This window comes from Linepithema humile, chromosome 2 (genome assembly GCF_040581485.1).
Source record: "Linepithema humile isolate Giens D197 chromosome 2, Lhum_UNIL_v1.0, whole genome shotgun sequence".
Lineage (NCBI taxonomy): Eukaryota > Metazoa > Arthropoda > Insecta > Hymenoptera > Formicidae > Linepithema > Linepithema humile.
Genome location: NC_090129.1, coordinates 32,792,167 through 32,815,008, shown reverse-complemented (window position 1 = coordinate 32,815,008; position 22,842 = coordinate 32,792,167). Strand labels below are relative to the sequence as shown.

The 22,842-nt window shown below is 30.1% G+C and overlaps 2 protein-coding genes across 6 annotated transcripts; both read right to left on the bottom strand.

Moving 5' to 3' along the window:
* Positions 1 to 262: 262 nt before the first annotated feature.
* LOC105674871 (fatty-acid amide hydrolase 2) lies at positions 263 to 8,922 on the bottom strand. Of its 4 annotated transcripts, XM_012371493.2 has the most exons (11): positions 8,833 to 8,922; positions 8,596 to 8,762; positions 3,752 to 3,926; positions 3,363 to 3,582; positions 2,995 to 3,212; positions 2,573 to 2,684; positions 2,082 to 2,380; positions 1,791 to 1,892; positions 1,298 to 1,465; positions 996 to 1,178; positions 263 to 885 (listed from the first exon to the last, which is right to left on the bottom strand). In XM_012371493.2, the coding sequence occupies exons 3-11, from the start codon at positions 3,920 to 3,922 to the stop codon at positions 781 to 783; spliced, it is 1,578 nt and encodes a 525-aa protein (XP_012226916.2). In that variant the 5' UTR covers positions 3,923 to 3,926; positions 8,596 to 8,762; positions 8,833 to 8,922; the 3' UTR covers positions 263 to 780. The 4 variants fall into 4 exon arrangements, with proteins under 4 accessions (XP_012226916.2, XP_012226917.2, XP_067206217.1 ...); XM_012371494.2 differs by having other exon boundaries at positions 8,596 to 8,915; XM_067350116.1 differs by lacking the exons at positions 8,596 to 8,762; positions 8,833 to 8,922 and adding an exon at positions 4,001 to 4,442.
* A 3,362-nt stretch (positions 8,923 to 12,284) lies between these two features.
* On the bottom strand, positions 12,285 to 22,338 carry LOC105674912 (fatty-acid amide hydrolase 2-like). 2 transcript variants are annotated; one of them, XM_067350121.1, is made up of 11 exons: positions 21,408 to 22,338; positions 21,181 to 21,337; positions 15,996 to 16,170; positions 15,607 to 15,826; positions 15,236 to 15,453; positions 14,814 to 14,925; positions 14,343 to 14,641; positions 14,171 to 14,272; positions 13,694 to 13,861; positions 13,423 to 13,605; positions 12,285 to 13,311 (listed from the first exon to the last, which is right to left on the bottom strand). In XM_067350121.1, the coding sequence occupies exons 3-11, from the start codon at positions 16,164 to 16,166 to the stop codon at positions 13,207 to 13,209; spliced, it is 1,578 nt and encodes a 525-aa protein (XP_067206222.1). In that variant the 5' UTR covers positions 16,167 to 16,170; positions 21,181 to 21,337; positions 21,408 to 22,338; the 3' UTR covers positions 12,285 to 13,206. The 2 variants fall into 2 exon arrangements, with proteins under 2 accessions (XP_067206222.1, XP_012227011.1); XM_012371588.2 differs by having other exon boundaries at positions 21,181 to 22,338.
* Positions 22,339 to 22,842: the final 504 nt, after the last annotated feature.

The window sequence follows — 22,842 nt, the reverse complement described above, 5'->3', positions numbered from 1 at the left end:
AGTGATCTCACTCTTTCATCCAGGTTTTATGTGATTGCTGCATATATTAATAATTATATATTAAAAATATATTACATTTGATAGATACATGTATATTAATAAATTTTCAGCAACAAAATACATGTATTTAATTTAAAAACAGAATACATATATATTAGGAAATATTTTACGATGCAAAACACACAATTGTCAATATATATAAAAAATATTACCCGGCAGTTACTAAATATAAAAAAGGATCTGAACTAATTATACTTCAAGGAACATTTAAAGTAATGCATGCATCATATTATATTTATGAAATGTCATCACAATGATTTTATTTTCATTGAGTTTCGCATCGCCAAGCTTCGAATAAACGTGAAATAAATTTGCGTTTGTTGATTATGCAGAAAACAAAACGGCGAGGCAACTATTATTTATGAAAGTCTTGAAATATTTATCTAAAAACAAATATTTATAATCTAGAAAATAATTATAGATTATTTTATTTAATAATTATTTTCTAAACTCACACAAACCTATGTCCATTCACTGTAAAATAATTGCTAAAACATAAACAAATTTTCTCCTACACCTAAGAACGAAATTTTTCAAAAACACAAAACACAAATATAAAAGTACATGTGCATGCAAGAAATTACTCGTCATGCGGAAACAACTCGTCACAAGGTTTTAGACTTGTGTTAACTCACTTATGCAGATTTCACTCTTCACTTTTTCTAGCGGTAGTGAAATAAATGTTATTTATAAAATAAATTAAGAGCGATTAGCAGTTTGTTAATCGCGTGCTGTTGCCGACGGCGGTACCCAGCCGCCGAAAGCACTCCCCAATTCTTGCGCAACCGCCAAGCAAAGGCGATCTTGATAAGGCGCTGCTATCACCTGCAATTTATTGAATACATTGCTAAATAAATCGATTAGTCTTGGAGGGTGAGGGGAGAGAGAGAAAGAAAGAAAAGAGAAGAGAAAAAAATCTCATATAACTAATTTACCTGAATACCAATAGGTGATCCATTGCGATTGAGTCCCATTGGCACTTGCGTTGCGGGAAAGCCGAGAACATTGAATATAGCGCAATACGCAGCGCTCAGTATTTCACAAAACATAAGATTCGAAAAAATTTCCGAGCTTCGGAAAGTTGGATAAATAAATATCCCGTCCTCTCCCAACAAATTCTGCAGGAAAAAGGAGAGATGAAAGAACTCATTAATAACGGTGTTAAAGAGTTTGCACAGATATACAATAAATGTACCATATATTGTATAACGTATCGTACAACTTTCGGGTCACTAACCAGTAGCTTTTCTCGAAGTATTTCCCCCATTTTTGTGTAATATGATATGTCTGACTCCGAAAATGGAAAATGTTTCTGTAGCATTATGCTGTTTAAAAGCATTTGTTTTGTGTACGACGACATACCGAGCAGAGCTTTTCCAAATTCAGAAATCATATGCTTCTCAAGCTGCAGTAACAATATGATTGATAACACGATAGCATGTAGAGCTGAATTTTATATTTGCATTTATGAGAAAGCTAAAATATTATTATCTATCGACAATCGTCAATCATTATTTATAATAATATTTATGTGTTATAATGTGAGAAAAATATGCATATTGCACTCTAATCAAAAAATAATATTTTAATAATATTTTTACGTGTCAAATATTAGTTAAACTTTTCTTTTCTGTCTCCGCAACGGAGATGAAATTTTATATTAACAAAGCACTGAATCCGAATGAGAATTATTTTACATAATTATTTTTTGTTAAATTATATTTCCATACCATGGGATCGTTTATGTCTTTCAACAGAGAAGAATAATTCTTTATATTGTTAAGTCCACCAAATGCAATTTCAACGACAGTTGTTGACCACTCTATTGGTAACTATAATGATAAGTAACCCAGTGAACACAGAACATTGCAGCAATATTGCGGCAATGTTGTAACATTGTAGCAACATTACAGCAATATTGCAAACATTGCCGTAATGTTGCTGCAATGTTCTGTGTTTACTGAAAATATATTAAATTATTTGTATAAATATGTTAAACGTATGTGGCAAAAATAACGTACCTGCTCCGTATGAATACCATAGTTTTTGAAATGATTCGCGGCCTTCAGTATACATTCTTTGATTTCCGATGATACCGGCAACAAGCCTAACGAATTGTCCAAAGCTTGCAGATAGTAGACCTTTAATTGCTTTAAGTCTACCGGCACATCCAAACGCAAGTTATGTTCACATTTTGACGTTAGTACTTTCATTAATAGACCGAGGTCTTCCGCGTATCTGGCCATCGGACCAAGGGTCAAAAGTTTAAGAAAAACTATATCTTTACACGTTGGTAGGTGTCCTTCAGTTGAAATAATTCCTGCAAGACAAAAGAGACTACAGAATAAATTAATATGTATTTTTATTTTTATTTGTTTCTCTCTTTATTTGAGATGATAAATACTTGATATTGTTAAAATTTACAAATTGTTAAAATTTTGAAATATAAAACTTATTAAATTAAAGCCAATGAAAAAGTTGAAACGCTCAGATTAAAGAAGAATTAGTTTACTAGACGTAGGTTTGTGTCCAAAAACTCCATTGAGCATAGCTGGTACTCGTATGGAACCAGCTAGATCCGAACCAATTCCAATTAAAGAAGCACCTGCTCCAAGTAATGCACCCTTAAACAAGACATTGTTTAAAATTTTCGTTTTATTTAGCCTATGAGATTATTTTTTATGTAAATAATAATTTTTAACATAAAACACGCGACAAATTTTGAACAGAGATGCGTTTATCATTGTATTTTCTTCAAGAAAGGAAAATATTCTGGATGAGAGTCGTGTTAATGAGTAACAATGTATCTTTTGCTCGTATGTGACATTCTGATCTTAACTCAAGTCGAAAAAAATACTGTAGAACACATAAATCTATAGTTACAATAGCAAAAAGTTACAATTTTGCATGTGTGTATAATTGTAACTGAATTACCTCGCCGCCAGATGATCCGCCGGCCGTGAACCTACTATCGTAAGCATTATGAGTGTGTCCGTACAACAGATTCGTAGTCTCTATCCCGGCGCTCAACTCCGGAGTGTTTGTGACGCACACTGGGATGCCGCCAGCATTTCGGATCAATTCGATGATCTCGGCATTGCGAGTCGCTTTTATTCCTTTGCGACTTAAAACGCCACCAGTATAACTGCATCCTGTAACGCGATTAAGCAATGACTAAATATTCCAAGCAGTTATCTTTGCATCTTTTTAAAATAAGATTTGTTAGGGTGCAATTGCGTTCATTAATGAGCTTTTATAGTGAATTATTGAGATATTTTCATAAGAATACGAATTATTTATACCTTTGACAGCGATAGCTTCTTTGATAGTAAGCGGCACACCAAAAAGCGGCTTTTCCTTTTCTAAAGTTTTGAAATCAAATTTTTCAGATTTTAATTGTTCGTCGCAGATTTTTGCCTCAATTATGGCCTCCTCGAATCGATTGTCAACAACGGCATTTAAATGACGATTCACTTCCTTAATTCGCTGTATATATTCGTTCACTATCACGTAGCTTGTTATCTAATTTTTATGGATAAACAATTTTCGTTATTTTAATAAAACATACAGTAAATTGCATTTAATTATAATACAATTTAACCGTAGTAAAATAATTTTGTAGTGTATACGATAAAAAGCGTATAGTACGACAAGTAAAGTATCACCGTAAAAGTGTCATGAGTACACTCACCTCTCTTTGTCTAATTTTTCTAGCCAGTGTAGTAGCGCTTGACGTAAATAAGGGATTCGTTGCAGGTGGTATACTTTGTAACGGTTTTTTGTAGATGAACAAGAAGATCCAGTTTAGTATTCGATGTACGACGTTTATGATACTAAATGGCACACGTATTTTTAGCAGCATTGTTCTGTAGAATAAATGCTACTTATCTAACACATTGCGTATTATGTTAATCAAATATAAAATTTATTGATTTATTACTGAAAATGATTTTCACCGATAAGCGTAACTGATTTTGTTTTTTTTAATCTACTTTCGGTCATACGAGCGCGCACCACGCGCGCGTTATATTTTTCCGTTATGTAATAATTTACATTTTTACTTTCTTTAAAATACTTCTGCTTTTTATATAATAATAATAATACAAGCTGTCAAACAGCTATTAAACACCATCATCTCGATGACAACCAATCGGTAATAAATTAAATCGTCAACGCGACGTCGCGATGACAACGTATTTGATGGCAGTAAAGCGCAACGCGAATTGTTCAATAAGCAACGCGAAAAAGAAGCAACAATCAAAATTTACGCGCCCTTTTTAAGGTAGGAAACTTTTTTAAGAGTTGAATTGTGCATTAGACAGTAACTGTCATTGTAATAATCCACAATTTTGCGCAAATTTGTCAATTTTTATATTTTTGGATTTTGAAACATTATAATCAATATTATATCGCAGATATATTAGTATACACATTATAAATGCCCTTATCAATAAACGATATTTATATACAGGGTGTTTCATAATGTCCGTGCCAACACTCGTGTGCGGGTAGAGTGCGGTAAACTGAATAGAAAAGTCCTTTATCGTTTTGCAATTTTTGCAATAATAATTGAGATATTAATTAAAAAGGATTGACAAATAATTGCGCGTTGCACGCGGCTAGATTATGGACTGTACACTCTAGGCATGACAGCAACAAGGATCACACGGCAATGAAAAATAACAACATGTATTACTCTTGCTCTTGCCATGCGTTGTTATTTTTCGTTGCCGTGCGATTCTCGTTGCTGTCACGCCTAAAGTGTACAGCCCATAATCTAGCCGCGTGCAACGCGCAATTATTCGTCAATCCTTTTTAATTAATATCTCAATTATTTTTGCAAAAATTGCAAAACAATAAAGGACTTTTCTATTTAGTTTACCGCACTCCACCCGCACACGAGTGTTGGCACGGGCATTATGAAACACCCTGTATATAACTAGATAAAAAACCAAAAAAGTTGAAAAATAAAAAATTAACAGTTACTTACAAAGAAGATTCGGCAACCCGAATTTTTTAAAATATCTGAAATTTTGCAGAAATACATATAAATTTAATCAAAAAGCTATTTTTTGTTTTGGCTAAAAAAATGGTTTTAAGGGTAGAAACACTCTTCAAACAAAATCCAATTTTTCTTATTTTTATAAATATTTTTTATAACCATAAAGAATATTAAAAAAATATTAAATTCAATATATTATAATTTTTAATAATTTTTAACATTATGATAAAAAGTAAAAAAAATTGTTTTTATTACCTCCTTAATTTTGACAAATTTTATTATTTAATTATAATAAAATAAAAAAATTTTTTTAAGCTTTCTAAAATTGTATGTATTAATTGACGATTATAATTTCTTTTAGAAACTAAAATTAACCTTTAATGTTCGAAAATAAGTAAAATGTTATTTTAAAAATGTAAGAAATATAGCAATTTCAAGTAGCAATCAGATCAGACGTGTTTCTTTTCTTTAAATATACTTATGATTTTTCCATATCACGATGCTCCGATGTAAAACGTGTGATTTATCATATTTCAGCATAATTTAAACAAAAAAAAACCATAATGATTTGTGTTTACATCGCTCTTAGTTGCAGCAGTGTGAATTAGTATGCAATTCAACAAGGCAAATATCTTTTATCTGTTTTATACTGTCGAGCGAATTAAGTTATGTAATAAGCATTCGAAAAAATAAGAATTGCACGCTGGAGAAATTATTTCATATACCAACTTTTTCTAGAACAGCGATTTAAATTACATTGTTTTAATAAATAATAATGTTAAAAATAATTATAAATTATTTAATTACATTAAATTATGTTGGAATAAAAGTTCGTAGTCAATTAATTTAATACGTTCGCTAGGCGTGAACAGAACAGTTTTATCACACAAAATCAAAGTACGCACAACAGGCCGACGCCTGTGCGATTAGTTTTAAAAAATTTTTTCAGAAATGAAATCAAACTGCGGATTAACGAAAAGAAATCACGTACGCAATTCGTAACAAATCTTCTCCATCTATTTTTTCTGTTCTCAGGTGTCTCACTCTCAATTGTGTCCTCGCCCCGTTTCAATTATGTGAGTGCGGACTTTGCGCTCTTCACCTTAGATCGCTTGATTTATCGACTTATGTATATGAACACGTAATGCGTATTGCACAATGCTGCTGCATATATAATTTTTTTAGCCAAAACAAAAAATTTTTTATTTGGTTTATATGTATTATATTTCTATAAAGTTTCAGATTTTTTAGAAAATTCGAGTTGTCAACCCTTCTTTGTTAGTCATAAATTTTAATTAGCCTTAGCCTATTTCTAATTTTGTGTAATTACAAACATAATTGCACGGCGATTAACTTTATAACTTTAATATATCTCAATTGTAACTTTGAGGCTATTAAATCTTATACGATGTATAATTCTTGATGTTTTTCCATTTACATTCTAATTATTCTTCGAATTGAGTTATAAAACTTGTTGTTTTCTAATCTTCGCAGTTTAAAGATCACACTTGCGAACTTTTATCTACTATATTTTCGTAAATATAATTTTTTTATAAAAAAATTAATAAAAATATAATATTAATTTAAAAGTCTTGCTTAATTAGATAATAAATTTTAATAATTTTCTCAGAATATAATTATAAGAATATAATTCAAGAATATAATCAAGAATATAATATATAATTCTTTTAAATATTGCAAAAATCTATATCACAAACCAGAAACAAATAGCATGTTTTATAAATACTAAAAAAATTAATAAGCAGTGACTAGTATCTATTCTTAATTAAAAATTTAATCTGATTTCTCTGATGCGTACGACAATAAAAAAACGGCACATAAAAGACAACACGTGCTAATTGAATAATTCACAATGTTTATCATCGAGTTAGTACCCGAAGTTGCGTAACAAATTTTAAAATCACCATCGTGCTACTTGTTATGGACACTAATATAACAATAGGTGGTCCAATCTTAGTATTGACTTTCGTGTCACGATGCACATTCACGAAGCTCCAAATATACGTAACAAACACGTTCTTAGACCATCGCATGATTGGTCTACGTATTGAATAATAATGTGTCCATGAAGACGTTAGCAAACAGTCGTGGAGGTTTTTTTAAAGTGATAATAATCACATACATAATAGTTTTTATCAAACACAAGACATGTTGACGTAATGTTATTTAGGTGTGTATTGACATCCACGATTTTAATCTAGATGTAATATTGTAAGATTATGTAAAGATATAGACGCAATATTAAATTTTTGTTGTTCCGTTAAACAAGATCGAAGAAGTGAAAAGTTAAAAAATTGTGAAAACATGAAAAAAATTAGCAAATGTAATGTTTAGAAAAAAAGTAGTAAGTATATTACGGTCATTTAAGCAACAATTTAATTTTGTTTAAAAAAATGCTTGATCGCATAGAGCAATATCTGATATTCGGAAGTAATTAAGCATAACGCAGACATAACATCATGGAAGTAATCAAATATAATGCAGACAAAATAACATTATGTTTACTATTAATTTTAATAGTAATATATTTTGTAGCAATATTCGCAGGCTATTAATTATATCATAAACTTAACTCTATTCAAATTTATTCAGAAATTTTCGTTTAAAAAAAAAAAAAAAATCTCTGTCGAGAAATGTTTTATTTTTTTTTTAACTTATTTTTGTAGAGATTTATTTTTTTTTTTTACGTTTAATTTCTCATAGGCGTTGTTTTCCATTTATTTTTCAATAGCTTAGACAATATAAATAGTTCTTCCTCTCAATGGTTTTGCGACGATATTTTCTGCAGCTGACTATATATACGTGTAAGCCGAATTCGAGAACATTGCTCTTTGGTCAAGTATGCAAGTATGCACGATCAATATTAGTTTGATATGTACAGCGAAAATAACTTAAGCCGAGCATACATAAGACTACGCATCTTTTTAATAATTCAATTCTTTTGCGAAACAGTATGTAGCATACATTTATCATCACCAATTACAGAAGTAAAATTTCGAAATTCATTCAAGCTGATTAGATAAAAGAGTAATTTATAGGTCAACAAGAAATTATCTTTGGCATGAACTCATATACGTAAAAAATGTAATAAGAAATGTAGATTTTAATATTTAATATTAACAGTATAATTTACGCATTTGCAAATATATTTGCACTTATCATTTATTAAAAATTGTTATCGATAACGTCTTCTTAATTGTCATATACTTATTTTGTAATGCACGTAATGTACAATTAGATGATAAAAATTGTACGTATATAAATGTTATCTATTTAAAAGTATAAGTTTCGTTATCTATTTGCAGAAACGATACGATAACCTACATAATGTCTTAGCTTTTGTATTGTACATTTGGTATTTTGATGAAGCGTTTAGTGATTTCTTTGTATTTTTTATGCAAAATAAGTTTTCTTTAACTGCGTCGTAGTAAAGGAAAATTGTTATTACTCAGTAAAATAGTAAAATTTCTAGAATAAAGGATTGTTTTATAATTTTCAAAGCCGGTACATACTGTTTAAGCAGCGATGTCAATTTTGATGAGCAGCAGATCTTACTAGCAACAACTCTTATTTTTTCGGAGCCAGAAAATTTTTGAGAAGAGTAGAAAAATGCCCGTAAGATTGCATTCGAGTTTTCTTGAATCTATCTGATGATGTATTTTTTTGTCTTTATGGAACACTGAAAAATCGTATACTCGTAAACACACAAATTTGCAAACGCGCGCCGATCCGATAATTTCACTGATTACCGAGCGACTTGTACAATGAGTCGTTTTTCAAGTCGTAACATCGACTACATGTTATTGATGCGTGCCAAAGCAAACTAGGTATAAGAACGTCTGCGCATGAGGTTTTAACATATTCTTGGTGGGGAGTGTCATCGAATGCTATCTGTGAATGAGCTGTCAATAATGATGTTCAGAAGACGCATAATAACACAAATTAAATGTTTGATTTATGGACAGAAAACATTGTTATTCAATACATTACAATGCATAACATAACAATTACGTTTTTTATTTAAGACTATGTAATAATCACAAAGTCTCAAAACAAAACTTGATTTTTACAATTATTTGTAAGATTAAATAAAACTAAATATTAATTGATCGCAACTGAATAATTGAGACATTGAAAATAACTATTTTTGCGCAATAAATTTTTATTCGATTCATTAATTCAAAATATTAAATTATATTTCATACAGACAGCAAACATGTCCAAAATACATCCAAATGATACCCAGAGGATGTCCTGTCGTTCCAAAAACGTCTTCAGGATATCCTCTGGACGTCTTTTGGATATGCTGTGTTGTCTGGGCAGTATGATTAAAATAATATTTCACGTTGATATTGATTCAGAAAATGTTTGAAATGTTTAAATAATAATTTGTAATTGGATTATACTTTAAAAAAAAGTAATTTTAAATTAGAAAAATAATAACTTGTTAAATATTAGTTTATAATTAAATGTTTAAAATGAATTTTTGTTCACATGTTATCTTTGCAGTTTTTTAAAATAAGAAAATAATTCTTAGCGTGCAATCATGTTGAATAACAAGTTGTTTGAATTATTTTTAGATATTTTCATAAGAATACGAATTATTTGTATCTTTGACAGCACAACATTTTTTGATTATTTTTATATTTATAAAAAAATTGACGCCAATAAAAATTAAAAAAATATTTTATGCAAAAAAACTTGGCGCGCTGCTACACTGAATCACTTATGAACCAATATAATGTTATTATAATAAATCACACAACACTTGGATATTTTAAGGCACAGTATTCTACTTATTTTAATTTTGAGTTGCATTAGTATGCATAGAAAAAAAGGAAATTCATGAAGAAAGAGATAAGAACGATAATTGTAAAAAAATCTTGGTACGATTCTTTGACAATGCTTATTTTTCGAAATACAACAGAGGTAATTTTAGAAGAATGTATGGTTAATTTCTTGCCAAAAGAGTTTGATATATTATATCATTTTCAAGACATTAGATCAGAGCTCGGCGTTAGTTGCACATTTCGGCTCGATTCTTGAGACGACACCTCCCGCTCTCCCACTACCGCGCGGCCATTGGCGGCCGAGCCGCCGATAGCCTTGAGGAGCGTCTATGTAACAAATAGGCTGATGATGAGCGGGCAACTTTCAGAAAATAAAATTTTCTTTGTTATAAAAAAAATAATATTTATTTTCACTAATTATAATTAAATATCTTTATTACATTCATAATAATAATTTACCTAGACAATAATATATAATATTTAAAAAATAAAAATAATTAAAATAAATTAAATTATTAAAAAATTTAACTTTTTAATAAAAATTTTATAGTTTTTTAATTAGAAATAAATAGTTTTCCACATTACCCTTGAGGTACTATTGTAAATGCGTTTTTTTTAAATTGGTGTCCCCAGTAGGCCTATTCCACTAAAAAATAACATAGATAATATAATATCTATATAAATATAACTTGGCAGGAAATTTTATATATAACATAATAAAAGAAAAATAAATAAAGAAATTGAATAAATTGAAAAAAATCGAAATAATCAGTTTAATAATTGTCATGAGATCTTTTTGGTCGTTTGCACAATTTTACTAAGGATGATATATCCACAGAAATAGAAGAAGAATTAATTCGCATTAGAGAGGATAATGATGCATCGCTTAAAGAACGTTTTTCCGTTTTTATTAAATTTATTTTAGAGAAACAGCATTTACATAAGTATGTGGACCCAAACATGGAGAAAATTCTAAGACCAAAAGTTCGATGACGTGCATAACACGATGCATCTAAAATTTTATTAACTTAAAATTTTATTTTCTGAAAGGTGCTCGCTCATCATCAGTCTATTTGTTACACAGACGCTCCTTAATCAAGGCTATCGGCGGCTCGGCCGTCAGCGTCCGTGCGGTGCTGGGAGAGCGGCAGGCGTCGCGACGCGTCGTCTCAAAAATCGAGCCGAAATGTGCAACTAACGCCGAGCTCTGTCCTATAGTTTCCGAGTTCTAGGCCCCGATAACCAAAAAATCGACGACGAAAAAGAGCTATAACTCCGTAAATATTCGTTGTCCGCTATATGTTTATAGGACCAAAGTTGCTTGTCTCAACGAGACGCATCGACGTAGGTACTCGGTTTCAAACGAAAAATGATGGCGACCTATAACCCCCAACACCCCAAACTTTTTCAAAAATTTACGAATTTCGAAAAACCGCCTGGAGGGATTGAAAGATCTCTCGATACCCTGTCAATGAGATCCTATGGTCCAATCTTCTATCTCCTATACATTAGATCAGCGCTCGGAATTAGTTGCACATTTCGTGCCGATTCAGGAGACGACGCCTCCTGTTCCGCCGGTACCGCCCGGCCGCTGGCGGCCGAGCCGCCGATAGCTCTGGCTCAGGAGCGTTTTATATTAGAAATAGGCTGGATTGTTTAGGCATCTCTCAGAAAATCATAACATTTTCTTTACTACATAAATAATTTTTATTTTCATTAATACATAATATATACATATTTAATTATTAATGTAAATAAACATTATTTATGTAGCAAAAAAAATATTACTATTTTCTGAGAGATGCCTCAACAACCGAGCCTATTTCTTATATAAAACGCTTTTGCGCCAGAGCTATTGGGAACAAAAGGCGTCGTCTCCAGAATCGGCCCGAAATGTGCAACTAATTCCGAGCGCTGCATTAGATTATTCAGAAATTATATCGTAAATAAATACTATTCAATCTGCATGGAAATGGTTACAGCAAGCTGCTATTAGAAGTAGTTTAAAAATATTGACAATAATAAATAATGACGTAAGTTGTACTACTTATTTAGATATTGTGATAATAATTAACTAGTTAATTAATTATGTATGTTGTAATTGAGTTACTAAAATATTATGATATTAACTGACAAAAATAAAGTTATTAAAAAAAAAAAACATTTAAATTACACACAGTTGCTATATTAATAATAATAAATTAATATTACTGATAGACATTACTGATCCCTACAATACCATTAGAACTCTATTGTATGAAAAATTTTAAATGGTTATGCTTAAACGAAAATAAGATCAATTTCATACCAAAAGAGATAATTTATTAATATTAATACATATCTTACATGATTACTGCATATATTAATAATTATATATTAAAAATATATTACATTGATAGATGTACATTAATAAGTTTTCAGCAACAAAAAACATGTATTTGATTTAAAAACAGAATACATGTATATTAGAAAACATTTTACGCCTGATGTAAAACACAATCGTTAATATATTATATATAAAAAATATTACCTGGCAATCACTAACCATAAAATAGAATTTGAAACTATTAAACTTCAAAGAATTTTTAAAATAATGCACGCATTATATTATGAATGATACTTACGTGATGTCAGCACAATGTTTCACAATTTTATTTCTATTGAGTTTCGCATTACGAAGCTTCGAATAAACGTAATGACATGACTTTTTTAAAAACTTACTGCACGATAGCCATTTGGTGCACTGAATAATAATGAGTTTATAATGGTTCTTTTCGCAATCGGTTTTTTGAATCTTTTTAAACTAGTAATAATCGCGTAAGCGAAACATTTCACATGTACAGAGTAAATTCATAATTCAAATGTATTAGATAAGTTATGTCAAAGCTTATGAGCGATCGTTAAATATGCATTTATTGATTATGCGGAAAACAAAACGGTGAGATGACTATTATTTATAAAATAGATAAATCTTGAAACATTCACTGTGGAAAAAAACATGTATAATCTATATAGAAAGTAATTACAGGTCATTTTTATTAAATAATTATATAACTATTATTATTTTCTGAGCACAACCAATGTCTATTCACCGCAAAATAATTGCTAATACATTAACAAATTTTCTTACACCTAAAAATCAGATTTTTCGAAAACGCAAAACACAAGTACAAAAGTACATGTGCCTGCAAGAGATTAGGGAAGCAACTTGTTATACATAGCTTTAGACTTATGTTGACTGTTACTGCAGATTTCATTCTTCACTTTTTTTAGCAAATGTGAAATAACTGTATCGGTTATTTATAAAATGAATTAAGAGCGATTAACAGTTTGTTATTGGACTACCGCTGCCGACGGCGGTGTCCAGCCGCCAAAAGCACTTTCCAGTTCTTTTGCAACCACCAAGCAAAGGCGATCTTGATAAGGCGCTGCTATCACCTGCAATTGAATATACTGCTAAATAAATTGTCTGAGAGAAAAAGAGAGAAAGAGAGAAGGGGAGGGGGGAGAAAAAGAGAAGGAAAAAGAAATCTTATATCAGTAATTTACCTGAACACCGATAGGTAATCCATCGCGATTGAGTCCCATTGGCACTTGTATTGCGGGAAAGCCGAGAACATTGAATATAGCGCAATACGCAGCGTTCAGTGATTCGCATAGGATAAGATTTGCAAAAATTTCCGAGCTTCGGAAAGTTGGACAAATAAATACCCCGTTCTCTCCTAACAAATCCTGCAAAAAAAGAGATGAAAAAAATTCGTTAATAATGGTGTTCAAGAACCGGTTTGTATATTATGTAATTAACGTTCGGGCCACTAACCAGTAACTTTTGTCGAAGTAATTCTCCCTTTTTTGTGTAATATGATAAGTCTGACGTCGAAAATGGAACACGTTTCTGTAGGATCATGGAGTTAAAAAGCATTTGTTTCGTGTAGGACGACATGCCGAGCAGAGATTTCCCAAATTCGGTGATTATATACTTGTAGATCTGCAGCAACGATAAGATTGATAGGACGATAGGGTGTAAAGCCGAATTTTACATTTGCATACATAAAAGTAGTTAAATATTTTTATTTATCGACAATCGTCAAACGTTATTCATAATAATATTTATGTCTTATAATGTCAAAAAAATAAGCAGATTGCACTTTAATCGAAAAATAACATTTCAATAATATTTTTATGTGTCAAATATTAATTCAACTTTTCTTCTCTGTCGTATCGGAGATGGGATTTTAGATTAACGAAACACTGAATTTCAATGAAAATTATTTTTTGTTAAATTAAATTTACATACCATGGGATCGTTTATGTCTTTTAGTAGGGAATAAGTATCCTTTACACTGAAAAGTGCAGCCAATGTAATTTCAATGACAGTTGTTGGCCATTCTATTGGTAACTACAACGTTAAGTAACATGTTAAGTTATTTGCGTAAATATACTAAACGTACGTGGTAAAAATACCGTACCTGCTCCGTATGAATATTATGGTTTTTGAAATGATTCGCGGCCATCAATATACATTCTTTAATTTCCGACGATATCGGCAACAAGCCTAACGTATTGTCCAAGGCTTGCAGATAGTAGACCTTTAATTGCTTCAAGTCCACCGGCACATCCAAACGCAAGTTATGTTCACATTTTGACGTTAGTGCTTTCATTAACAGATCGAGGTCTTCTGCGTATCTCGTCATTGGACCTAAGTTCAGAAGTTTTAGATAGGCTATATCCTCGCACCTTGGTAGGTGTCCTTCAGTTGGAATAATTCCTGCAAGACCAAAAAAGAAATTACGCAATAAATTAATATGCAGTTTTTTTTCTTTATTTTTTTTCTCTCTTTGTTTTAAATTATAAATATTTAACATTTTGAAAGATCAAGTTCATTAAATTAAAGTCAATGAAAAAGTTGAAACGCTCAGATTAAAAAACGAATAATTTACCAGCCGTAGGTTTGAATCCGAAAATACCATTGAACATAGCTGGTAATCGTATGGAACCAGCTAAATCCGAACCAATTCCAATCAAAGAAGCACCTGCTCCGAGTAATGCAGCCTTCAACAAGAAATTGTTTAAAATTTTTTTTTAAATTTTATTTTTTTAAATTTTTATATAGCTTATGAGATTATTTTTTATGTAAATAATAATTTTTAATGTAGAACACACGACAAATATTGAACAGAGATGCGTTTATCAATGCATTTTCTACAAGATAAGAAAATATTTTGGATAAGAGTCGTAAATGAGCAATAGCGTATCTTTTGCTTGTAAATATGAGACATTTTGATCTTGACTTAAATCGAAAGGATAACTGTACAACTTAGTTACGGTAAGTTACATGTATACGTTATTATAACTGAATTACCTCTCCGCCAGATGATCCGCCGACCGTAAATCTATTATCGTAAGCATTATAGGTACGTCCGTACAATGGATTCATGGTATCTAATCCGCTACACCATTCTGGAGTGTTTGTGACGCATACAAGGATTCCGCCAGAATTTCGGATCAATTCGATGATCGGTGCGTCGTAAGTTGCTTTTATCTCTTTGCGATTTAAAATGCCACCAGTATAACTGCATCCTATAACGCGATTAAGTCAATGACTAAATATTCCAAGCAGTTATCTTTGCATCTTTTTAAAATAAGATTTGTTAGGGTGCAATCACGTTCATTAACGAGCTGTTTCGTAGTGAATTATTGAGATATTTTTATAAGAATACAAATTATTTGTACCTTTGACAGCGATAGCTTCTTTGATAGTTAACGGCACACCAAAAAGTGGCTTTTCCTTTTCTAAAGTTTCGGTATCAAATTTTTCAGTTTTTAATTGTTCGTCGCAGATTTTTGCCTCAATTATGGCATCCTCGAATCGATTGTCAACAACGGCATTTAAATGACGATTCACTTCCTTAATTCGCTCTATATATTCGTTCACTACCTCGTAGCTTGTTATCTAGTTTTTATGGATAAACAATTTTTGTTATTTTAATAAAATATACAGTAAATTGCATTTAATTATAATAAAATTTAACCGTTGTAAAAAAATTTTATAGTGTATACTATAAAAAAAGTATAGTACGACAACTAAAATGTCACCGTAAAAGTGTCATGAGTACACTCACCTCTCTTTGTCTAATTTTTTTAGCTAGCGTAGTAGCGCTTAATGTAAATAAAGGATTCGTTGCAGGTGGTATATTTTGTGATGATTTCTTGTAGACGAACAAGAAGATCCAGTTTAGTACTCGATGTACGACGTTTACGATACTAAATGGCACGCGTACTTTTAGCAGCATTGTTCTATAGAATAAACGTTACTTATCTAACACATTGCATATTATGTTAATTGAATATAAAATTTATTGGTTTATTACAGCTGAAAATAATTTTCACTGACAAGTATCGCTGAATTACATTGTTATTTTAATAAATAATAATGTTAAAAATAATTACAAATTACGTAATTACATAATTACATTAAATTATGTTGGAATAAAAGTTCGTATATGTAGTCAATTAATTTAATACATTTACTGGGCTTGAACAGAATAGTTTATTTATCACACAAAACAAAAGTACACGCAACAGGCCGACACCTGTGCGATTAGTTTAAAAAAATTTTTTTAGAAAACAAAGTCAAACTGCGGATTAACGGTAACAAAAAAAAAATCACGTATGATCGCAATTCGTAACAAATTTTCTCCATCAATCTCTATTGTTCTCAGGTATCTCACTCTTTCTTTGAAGTGTGTACTTGCTCCGTTTCAATTGTGTGAGTGCGAACTTTGCGCTTTTCACCTTGTATTTTTTTTTTAAATTCGGGTTGCCAAACCTTTCTTGTTAGTAACAAATCTTAACACTTTTGCGACCGTTATATACTCCGGACCGTTATATACTCAGCTTTGCTCAACGCTGGGAACCGCTCTATTATATTAATCTAATGTAAAATCCGACATTTCATATTACACGACTTTTACACGAATTTTTGTGATGTTATTTATAGACGTGTATTAACGTTTAATCTTGATCTCACATCGATTGTAATCTAGTTGTGATATTATTAGATCGTGTAATGACCTTAATAATATTTTATATTTAAGAAGTATAATTAACTGAAAGAATAATAATTGATGTATTGAAATTCTCTCATAAAAGTAAAACTTACAAAGATTCATAGTTATTTTAGATATATGTTTCATAGCATGAATTCAGTTTGTAAATTTCGTGACACTCAATTTATGTCTTGAGGTGCACTGAACTACGTATTTTAAAATTATAATATTGCAATTTAAATTTTTGCGTTTACTCTGAGAATAATTGAATGATTGACCGAAAGGTTTGTATTTATTTCAAAGACGACATTGTAAATACATAAAAGATTTAAGATACATAAAAAGACGCGTGACATTTTATTATAACTCTCGAGCCGTTTTTTCTCTTTGTAATTTTAATTGAGCTTTATTCCATTTTGTTAAAGTAAGTTTTACAAATCTCTATTAGATCTTGCCGACGCGCGAGGTATTAAGTTATCGATAAGTGTTACGAGAGCGAGCTACTACTGATACATTCTATTGTTTTTCGGACAGCGTTATATTTTCAGTTATGCGTCGTCGCGTAGTTAGTCTGTTCGCGTCCTTCGGTCTAAATAGTTCGGGTCTCCGTACGCAAGCGTTTATTTTGTATTACTATTTCCTTATTTGTCTTTTAATTAATAAAGAACTTTCACGATAACAATATCAGATTCTAACACATTTATTACTTACAAAAATTGTTTTATTAAATTATATTTGCAATATTTTCTACGATACAGAATAAAGAAGTAGAGATTTTCATAAGATAAGGTGCGTACAATTCCAGTTACTTAGTAACCTTTAAATTTTTCTATTTAAATTTATTCAGAAGTTTTACGCTTAATTTCTCACAGGTGCTTCTTTTTATTTGTTTTTTAACAGCTCAGACAACATATTAAATAGTTTTTTCTCTTAATGGTTTTGCGACGACATTTTTTGCAGATGACTAAATGTTTGTGTAAACCGACCAATACCATTCGAGAAAATTGCCCTTTGGTCAAGTATGCTCGGTCAATATTAGTGTGTACAGCAAAAATATCTAAAATTGGATACACATAAGACTATATTTCCAATAATTCAGTGCTTCTGCAAAACAAAATGTTTTGATCTTTGGCTATAGAAGTAAAATTTTGTTCGAGATTTATTCAAGCTGATTATACATTGAAATCTGAAAGACTCGTAGAGTATGCATAGGTCACGCGTAAATTGCTTAAAGGTGCAAATTCATGGGACGCTCGTTTCAGCGTTGCCCATAGTCACGTGATTTCGAGTTGACGCTAGCGTCAAGAAAAAAAAACTGGATTTTTTTAGCTTTAGCGTCAAGTCGTGCGATCTGTGCGATGATCTGTCTGTGCGTGCTATTCGCTATTGGATTTGCATATGTCTCATGTGGTCTTTCAACCTTGTCAATAAAAATGGATGTTATTTAAGTAATAAAAAGTAATAATTGAATTTATTATCCAATACTACATATATATAAAGAAAATAAAAAGAATAAATAAGTAATGAATTAAAAATGATACTTTTTGAGGTTTGGAAGAATCAGCAGTATTGTATTTATTTGCAAAATATATTTTTATAATTATCTTTATATTATATATGTTTAATTATGTAAATTTAATATCAATGTTATGTAAATTTAATTCAATAAAAAGTTATTTTATTATAAATAAAAGCTTGAAATATAATATATACAAATATGCTGTGCATTTTTATTCTATACAATTAATTTTCTAACTTTGAAAAATGCTATTCTTAAGTATTACATTAGAAATTTTCTAATACTGAACAACTATTCTAATATCGTTTTTCCTACTCTACTTATCAAAGTTTGCAATAATATGAAACTTTGTTTAATTGAAAAGATATACATTTTGTATACTTATCAAAATAAATAATATGATATGAAGTAAATATTTTATGTTTGTAAACATATAATAAAAAATATTACATATGATAAAAAAATTATTAATAAACATTTTTTTAGCATTTTCGATAAAATAAGTAGAACTGGTAACCAAAGGTTTTTATCTTATTCCTACTTAATTACACTTTTTTTAATATTTAAAACAATAATTATTAATAAAGCGAGTGAAAAAATTAACTGAACAAAATTAGTGACAAAAACTTTTAGCAGTTTTGATATATACGAATAATGATAAATACCGACGCAGACCCTGACTGACGCTAAATTTTACGAGAAACTCTTTTCATGCATTTCTTACATCCAGCGTCAACTTTGTTCACGTGACATATTTGGACGCTAAAAATGAGCGTCGAGCGTCAGCGTGAAAAGGCACCTTAATTGTAAGCATCGCGATCAAGAAAATTATAGAACATTCTTTTCGTTTCTGGAAAATTTGCAGGAAAATACAGAAGATTATTTTTACAGGTTTGAAATATGTAATTATTATGATATAGTTTGAAAATAGAACTATTAGATAGATTAAAGTCATTTTGTAATACTGTTATGTAATTTTGTGATAAAATACATTATATCTAAATATTTGAAAAACGTCGAGAAACAATGTTTCATAACAATGTAAATAAGCAGTTTACATTATAAAGTGATTAAACATAAGAAAAATCTTTTTTTTTTATCTTTACTGTATGTTATCCAAGAAAAAATGTTATAATATGATTAGATGTAAACATATATAATTAGTTATGAAAAGATCTGATAACATGTAACATTTTATATAATCATTTAAAATTACATATGTTATTTTAGATCTTTTCATAACTAATTATATATATTTACATGTGACCAATTATACCATTTTTTCTCAGATTAGTAAATCTATAGAAGTTATTTCAAGAAAATTATTATTTTTTAAAATTAATTGCATTTAAAATAACTCTTGTCATCGAATTGTAAAAAATAAAACATGATAATATTTTAATATTTTATTGCGAAATTTGTAAATACATATCAAAGCTAAGTCATTATGTCAACTATACTATCGTATTGTTCTGAAGTAGATAACATTTCTGAAAGTAGATAGCGAGGTTTGTCTTTTTAAATTTATATACGTATAATAATATACGTAAATTTTGTACACACACGTGTTTATATATATTTACATGTTTATATATAGTCATGTATTCAGAAATAAAAAGGAAACTAATACATATTCACCGATATGGGAATATAGATGGTTATAATATTTTATCTCACATAATTTTAAATAGTCATATGATTACACTATTAACGAAAAGGTTAAAAGACATTCCAAAGATGATTAAAAGATTATATTATGGTACGTCTTTTTAAACGTGCGCAAACGCTCAATTTTTTTAAATGTATTGTTTTCTCGCACAGTTCTTACATAATGACATTGGGATAAGATATATGAGACGATTTTTTTTTAAATAATGTAAAGTCCACTTTTTCTTTTTTAAAAATATATTATGTTTTGCATTGTATCCTATTTAAAAATTCATCTTTTGAAGTCTGAAAAAATTGACATGACATATTGGTATGAGAGTTTCTATTATATGTAAGATAGAGTAAATTTATATATAGCATTATGATTTAAATTTTTATATACAAAAGTACTTTTGTATTAAATCACGAACGCATCTGTGTCGATCACAAGATCAATATTGTTCAATTTCGATTCAGTTTATCTGGACTGTTTGTCTTATTATGTTCGAAAATTGACCGTATATGTACATGTTTTGTCCAACGATATGATTTACAACAAACTTATTTTTTCCAGCATTGTTATATAAAAAGGCAATGCACTTTATAAATGGCATACTTCAGAACAATTTATACGCCCATAAAAAATTAAAATTAAAAAATCTCTAGCATGAACTTATATATGCAAAAAATTTAATAAGAAATGCAAGTTTTAATATTTAATATTAATAATATAATTTACGCATTTGTAAATATATTTGCACTTATTATTTAAAACTAATTACAGATAACGTCTTTTCTTAATTGTCATGTACTTATTTTGTAATACATGTAACGCACAACCAGATGATAAAACTTGTACGTATATAAATGTTATCTATTTAAAAATACAAGTTTTGTTATCTATTTGCAAAAACCATACGATAGCACACATTATGACTTAGCTTTTGTACACTTGACATTTTTATGAGCCGTTTAGTGATCTCTTTGTATTTTTGAGCAAAATAAAGTTGTAAAGAAAAATTGCTATTACTAATCCGTAAGATAATAAAATTTTTAAAATAAAAAATTATTTTATAGTTTTCACATACATACCGTTTAAGCAGCAATGTCAATTTAGTGCGCAGCGGATCTTACTAGCAACTCTTACTTCTTCGATGCCAGAAAACTCTTGAGGAGAGTAGAAAAATGCCCGTAAGATTTGAATGTCCTTGAATCTATTTGATGATGATATTTTTCTTTCTTTATGCAACTGAAAAATCGCGTACTCGTAAACACACAAATTTGCAAACACGCGCCGATTCGATAATCTGACTAATTACCGGGTAATTTATATAGTGAGTTTTTCAAGTAGCACCTCGACCATATGTCGACGCATGGCAAAGCAAACTGGATGCAACGATGTCTGCTCCTGAGGTTTTATGTATCGTATTGGGTGGGGAGTGCCCCCGTATGCTTTGTGTGAATGAGCAACCATTAAGATTTATGTGAAAATATATACATAAGAAAATACATAACAACATAAATAAAATGACTGATTTATGGAATGAAGAGCTTTTATTCAATACGTTACAACGTATGACAACGATTGCATTTTTCAATGTTTATTAGTTATGCAATAATCTATCGCCAATCGAAGCTTTCGCCAAAAGAAACTTGGGTCTAAGAGTTATTTTTAAGATAGAATAAAATAAAAAATACAGATAATATTAAGTTATTGCTCTTCTTTATTAAAATAATAATCGTGAAAAACAACAAGCTAATAGAGCAGGAGCCGGATAGAATTGTTCAAAAGTCTCAGTGATTAAATTTTAAAGATGCCCGAGTCCCGTTCACTGCCATTGACACACATCTTATTTTTAATTTTTCTGATACACATTTCTGACGGACCGTTTAAGATGCTCCTTGGCTTTACACACTTTTAATAATACTAGCAACAAAATGTACAAACCATATTATCGGAGGATGTTTTACCAAAATCATAACCATTGTTCGAGAGTTTTTCTATCTTAACTATCTTATCAACGTTTCTCTACTTACGACTACATTATTTATGTCAATTTTATACTGAAGATGGCCACATCTCTTAGACCGAAAGGTTTGTAATAATTCTTTAATAAAATAAACTTTTGAGCAATTCTATCCGGCTGCTATTCTATTAACTTGTTGTTTTTTACGAATAAAATTAAATTAATTGAGTTTATTTGAATGATTCAAACCAGCGCTCGGAATTAGTTGCACATTTCGGGCCGATTCAGGAGACGACGTCTCCTGTTTCTCCACTACCTCCCGGCCGCTGGCGGCCGAGCCGCCGATAGCTCTGGCGCAGAAGCGTTTTATATAGGCTGGGTTGTTGAGGCACCTCTCAGAAAATAGTAATATTTTCTTTGCTACATAAATAATGTTTATTTTCATTAATAATTAAATATGTATATATTACGTATTAATGAAAATAAAAATTATTTATGTAGTGAAGAAAATGTTATGATTTCCTGAGAGATGCTTAAACAATCCAGCCTATTTCTAATATAAAACGCTTCTACGCCAGAGCTATTGGCGGCTCGGCCGCCAGCGGCCGGGCGGTAGTGGGGGAACAGGAAGCATCGTCTCCTGAATCGGCCCGAAATGTGCGACTAATTCCGAGCGCTGATTCAGACATTTAAAATAAATAACTGTTTCTGCGCAATAAATCTTTTTTTGATTTATTAATTCAAAATATTAAATTAGATTTCAGTGTTAAAATTAAAATAGTGTTTC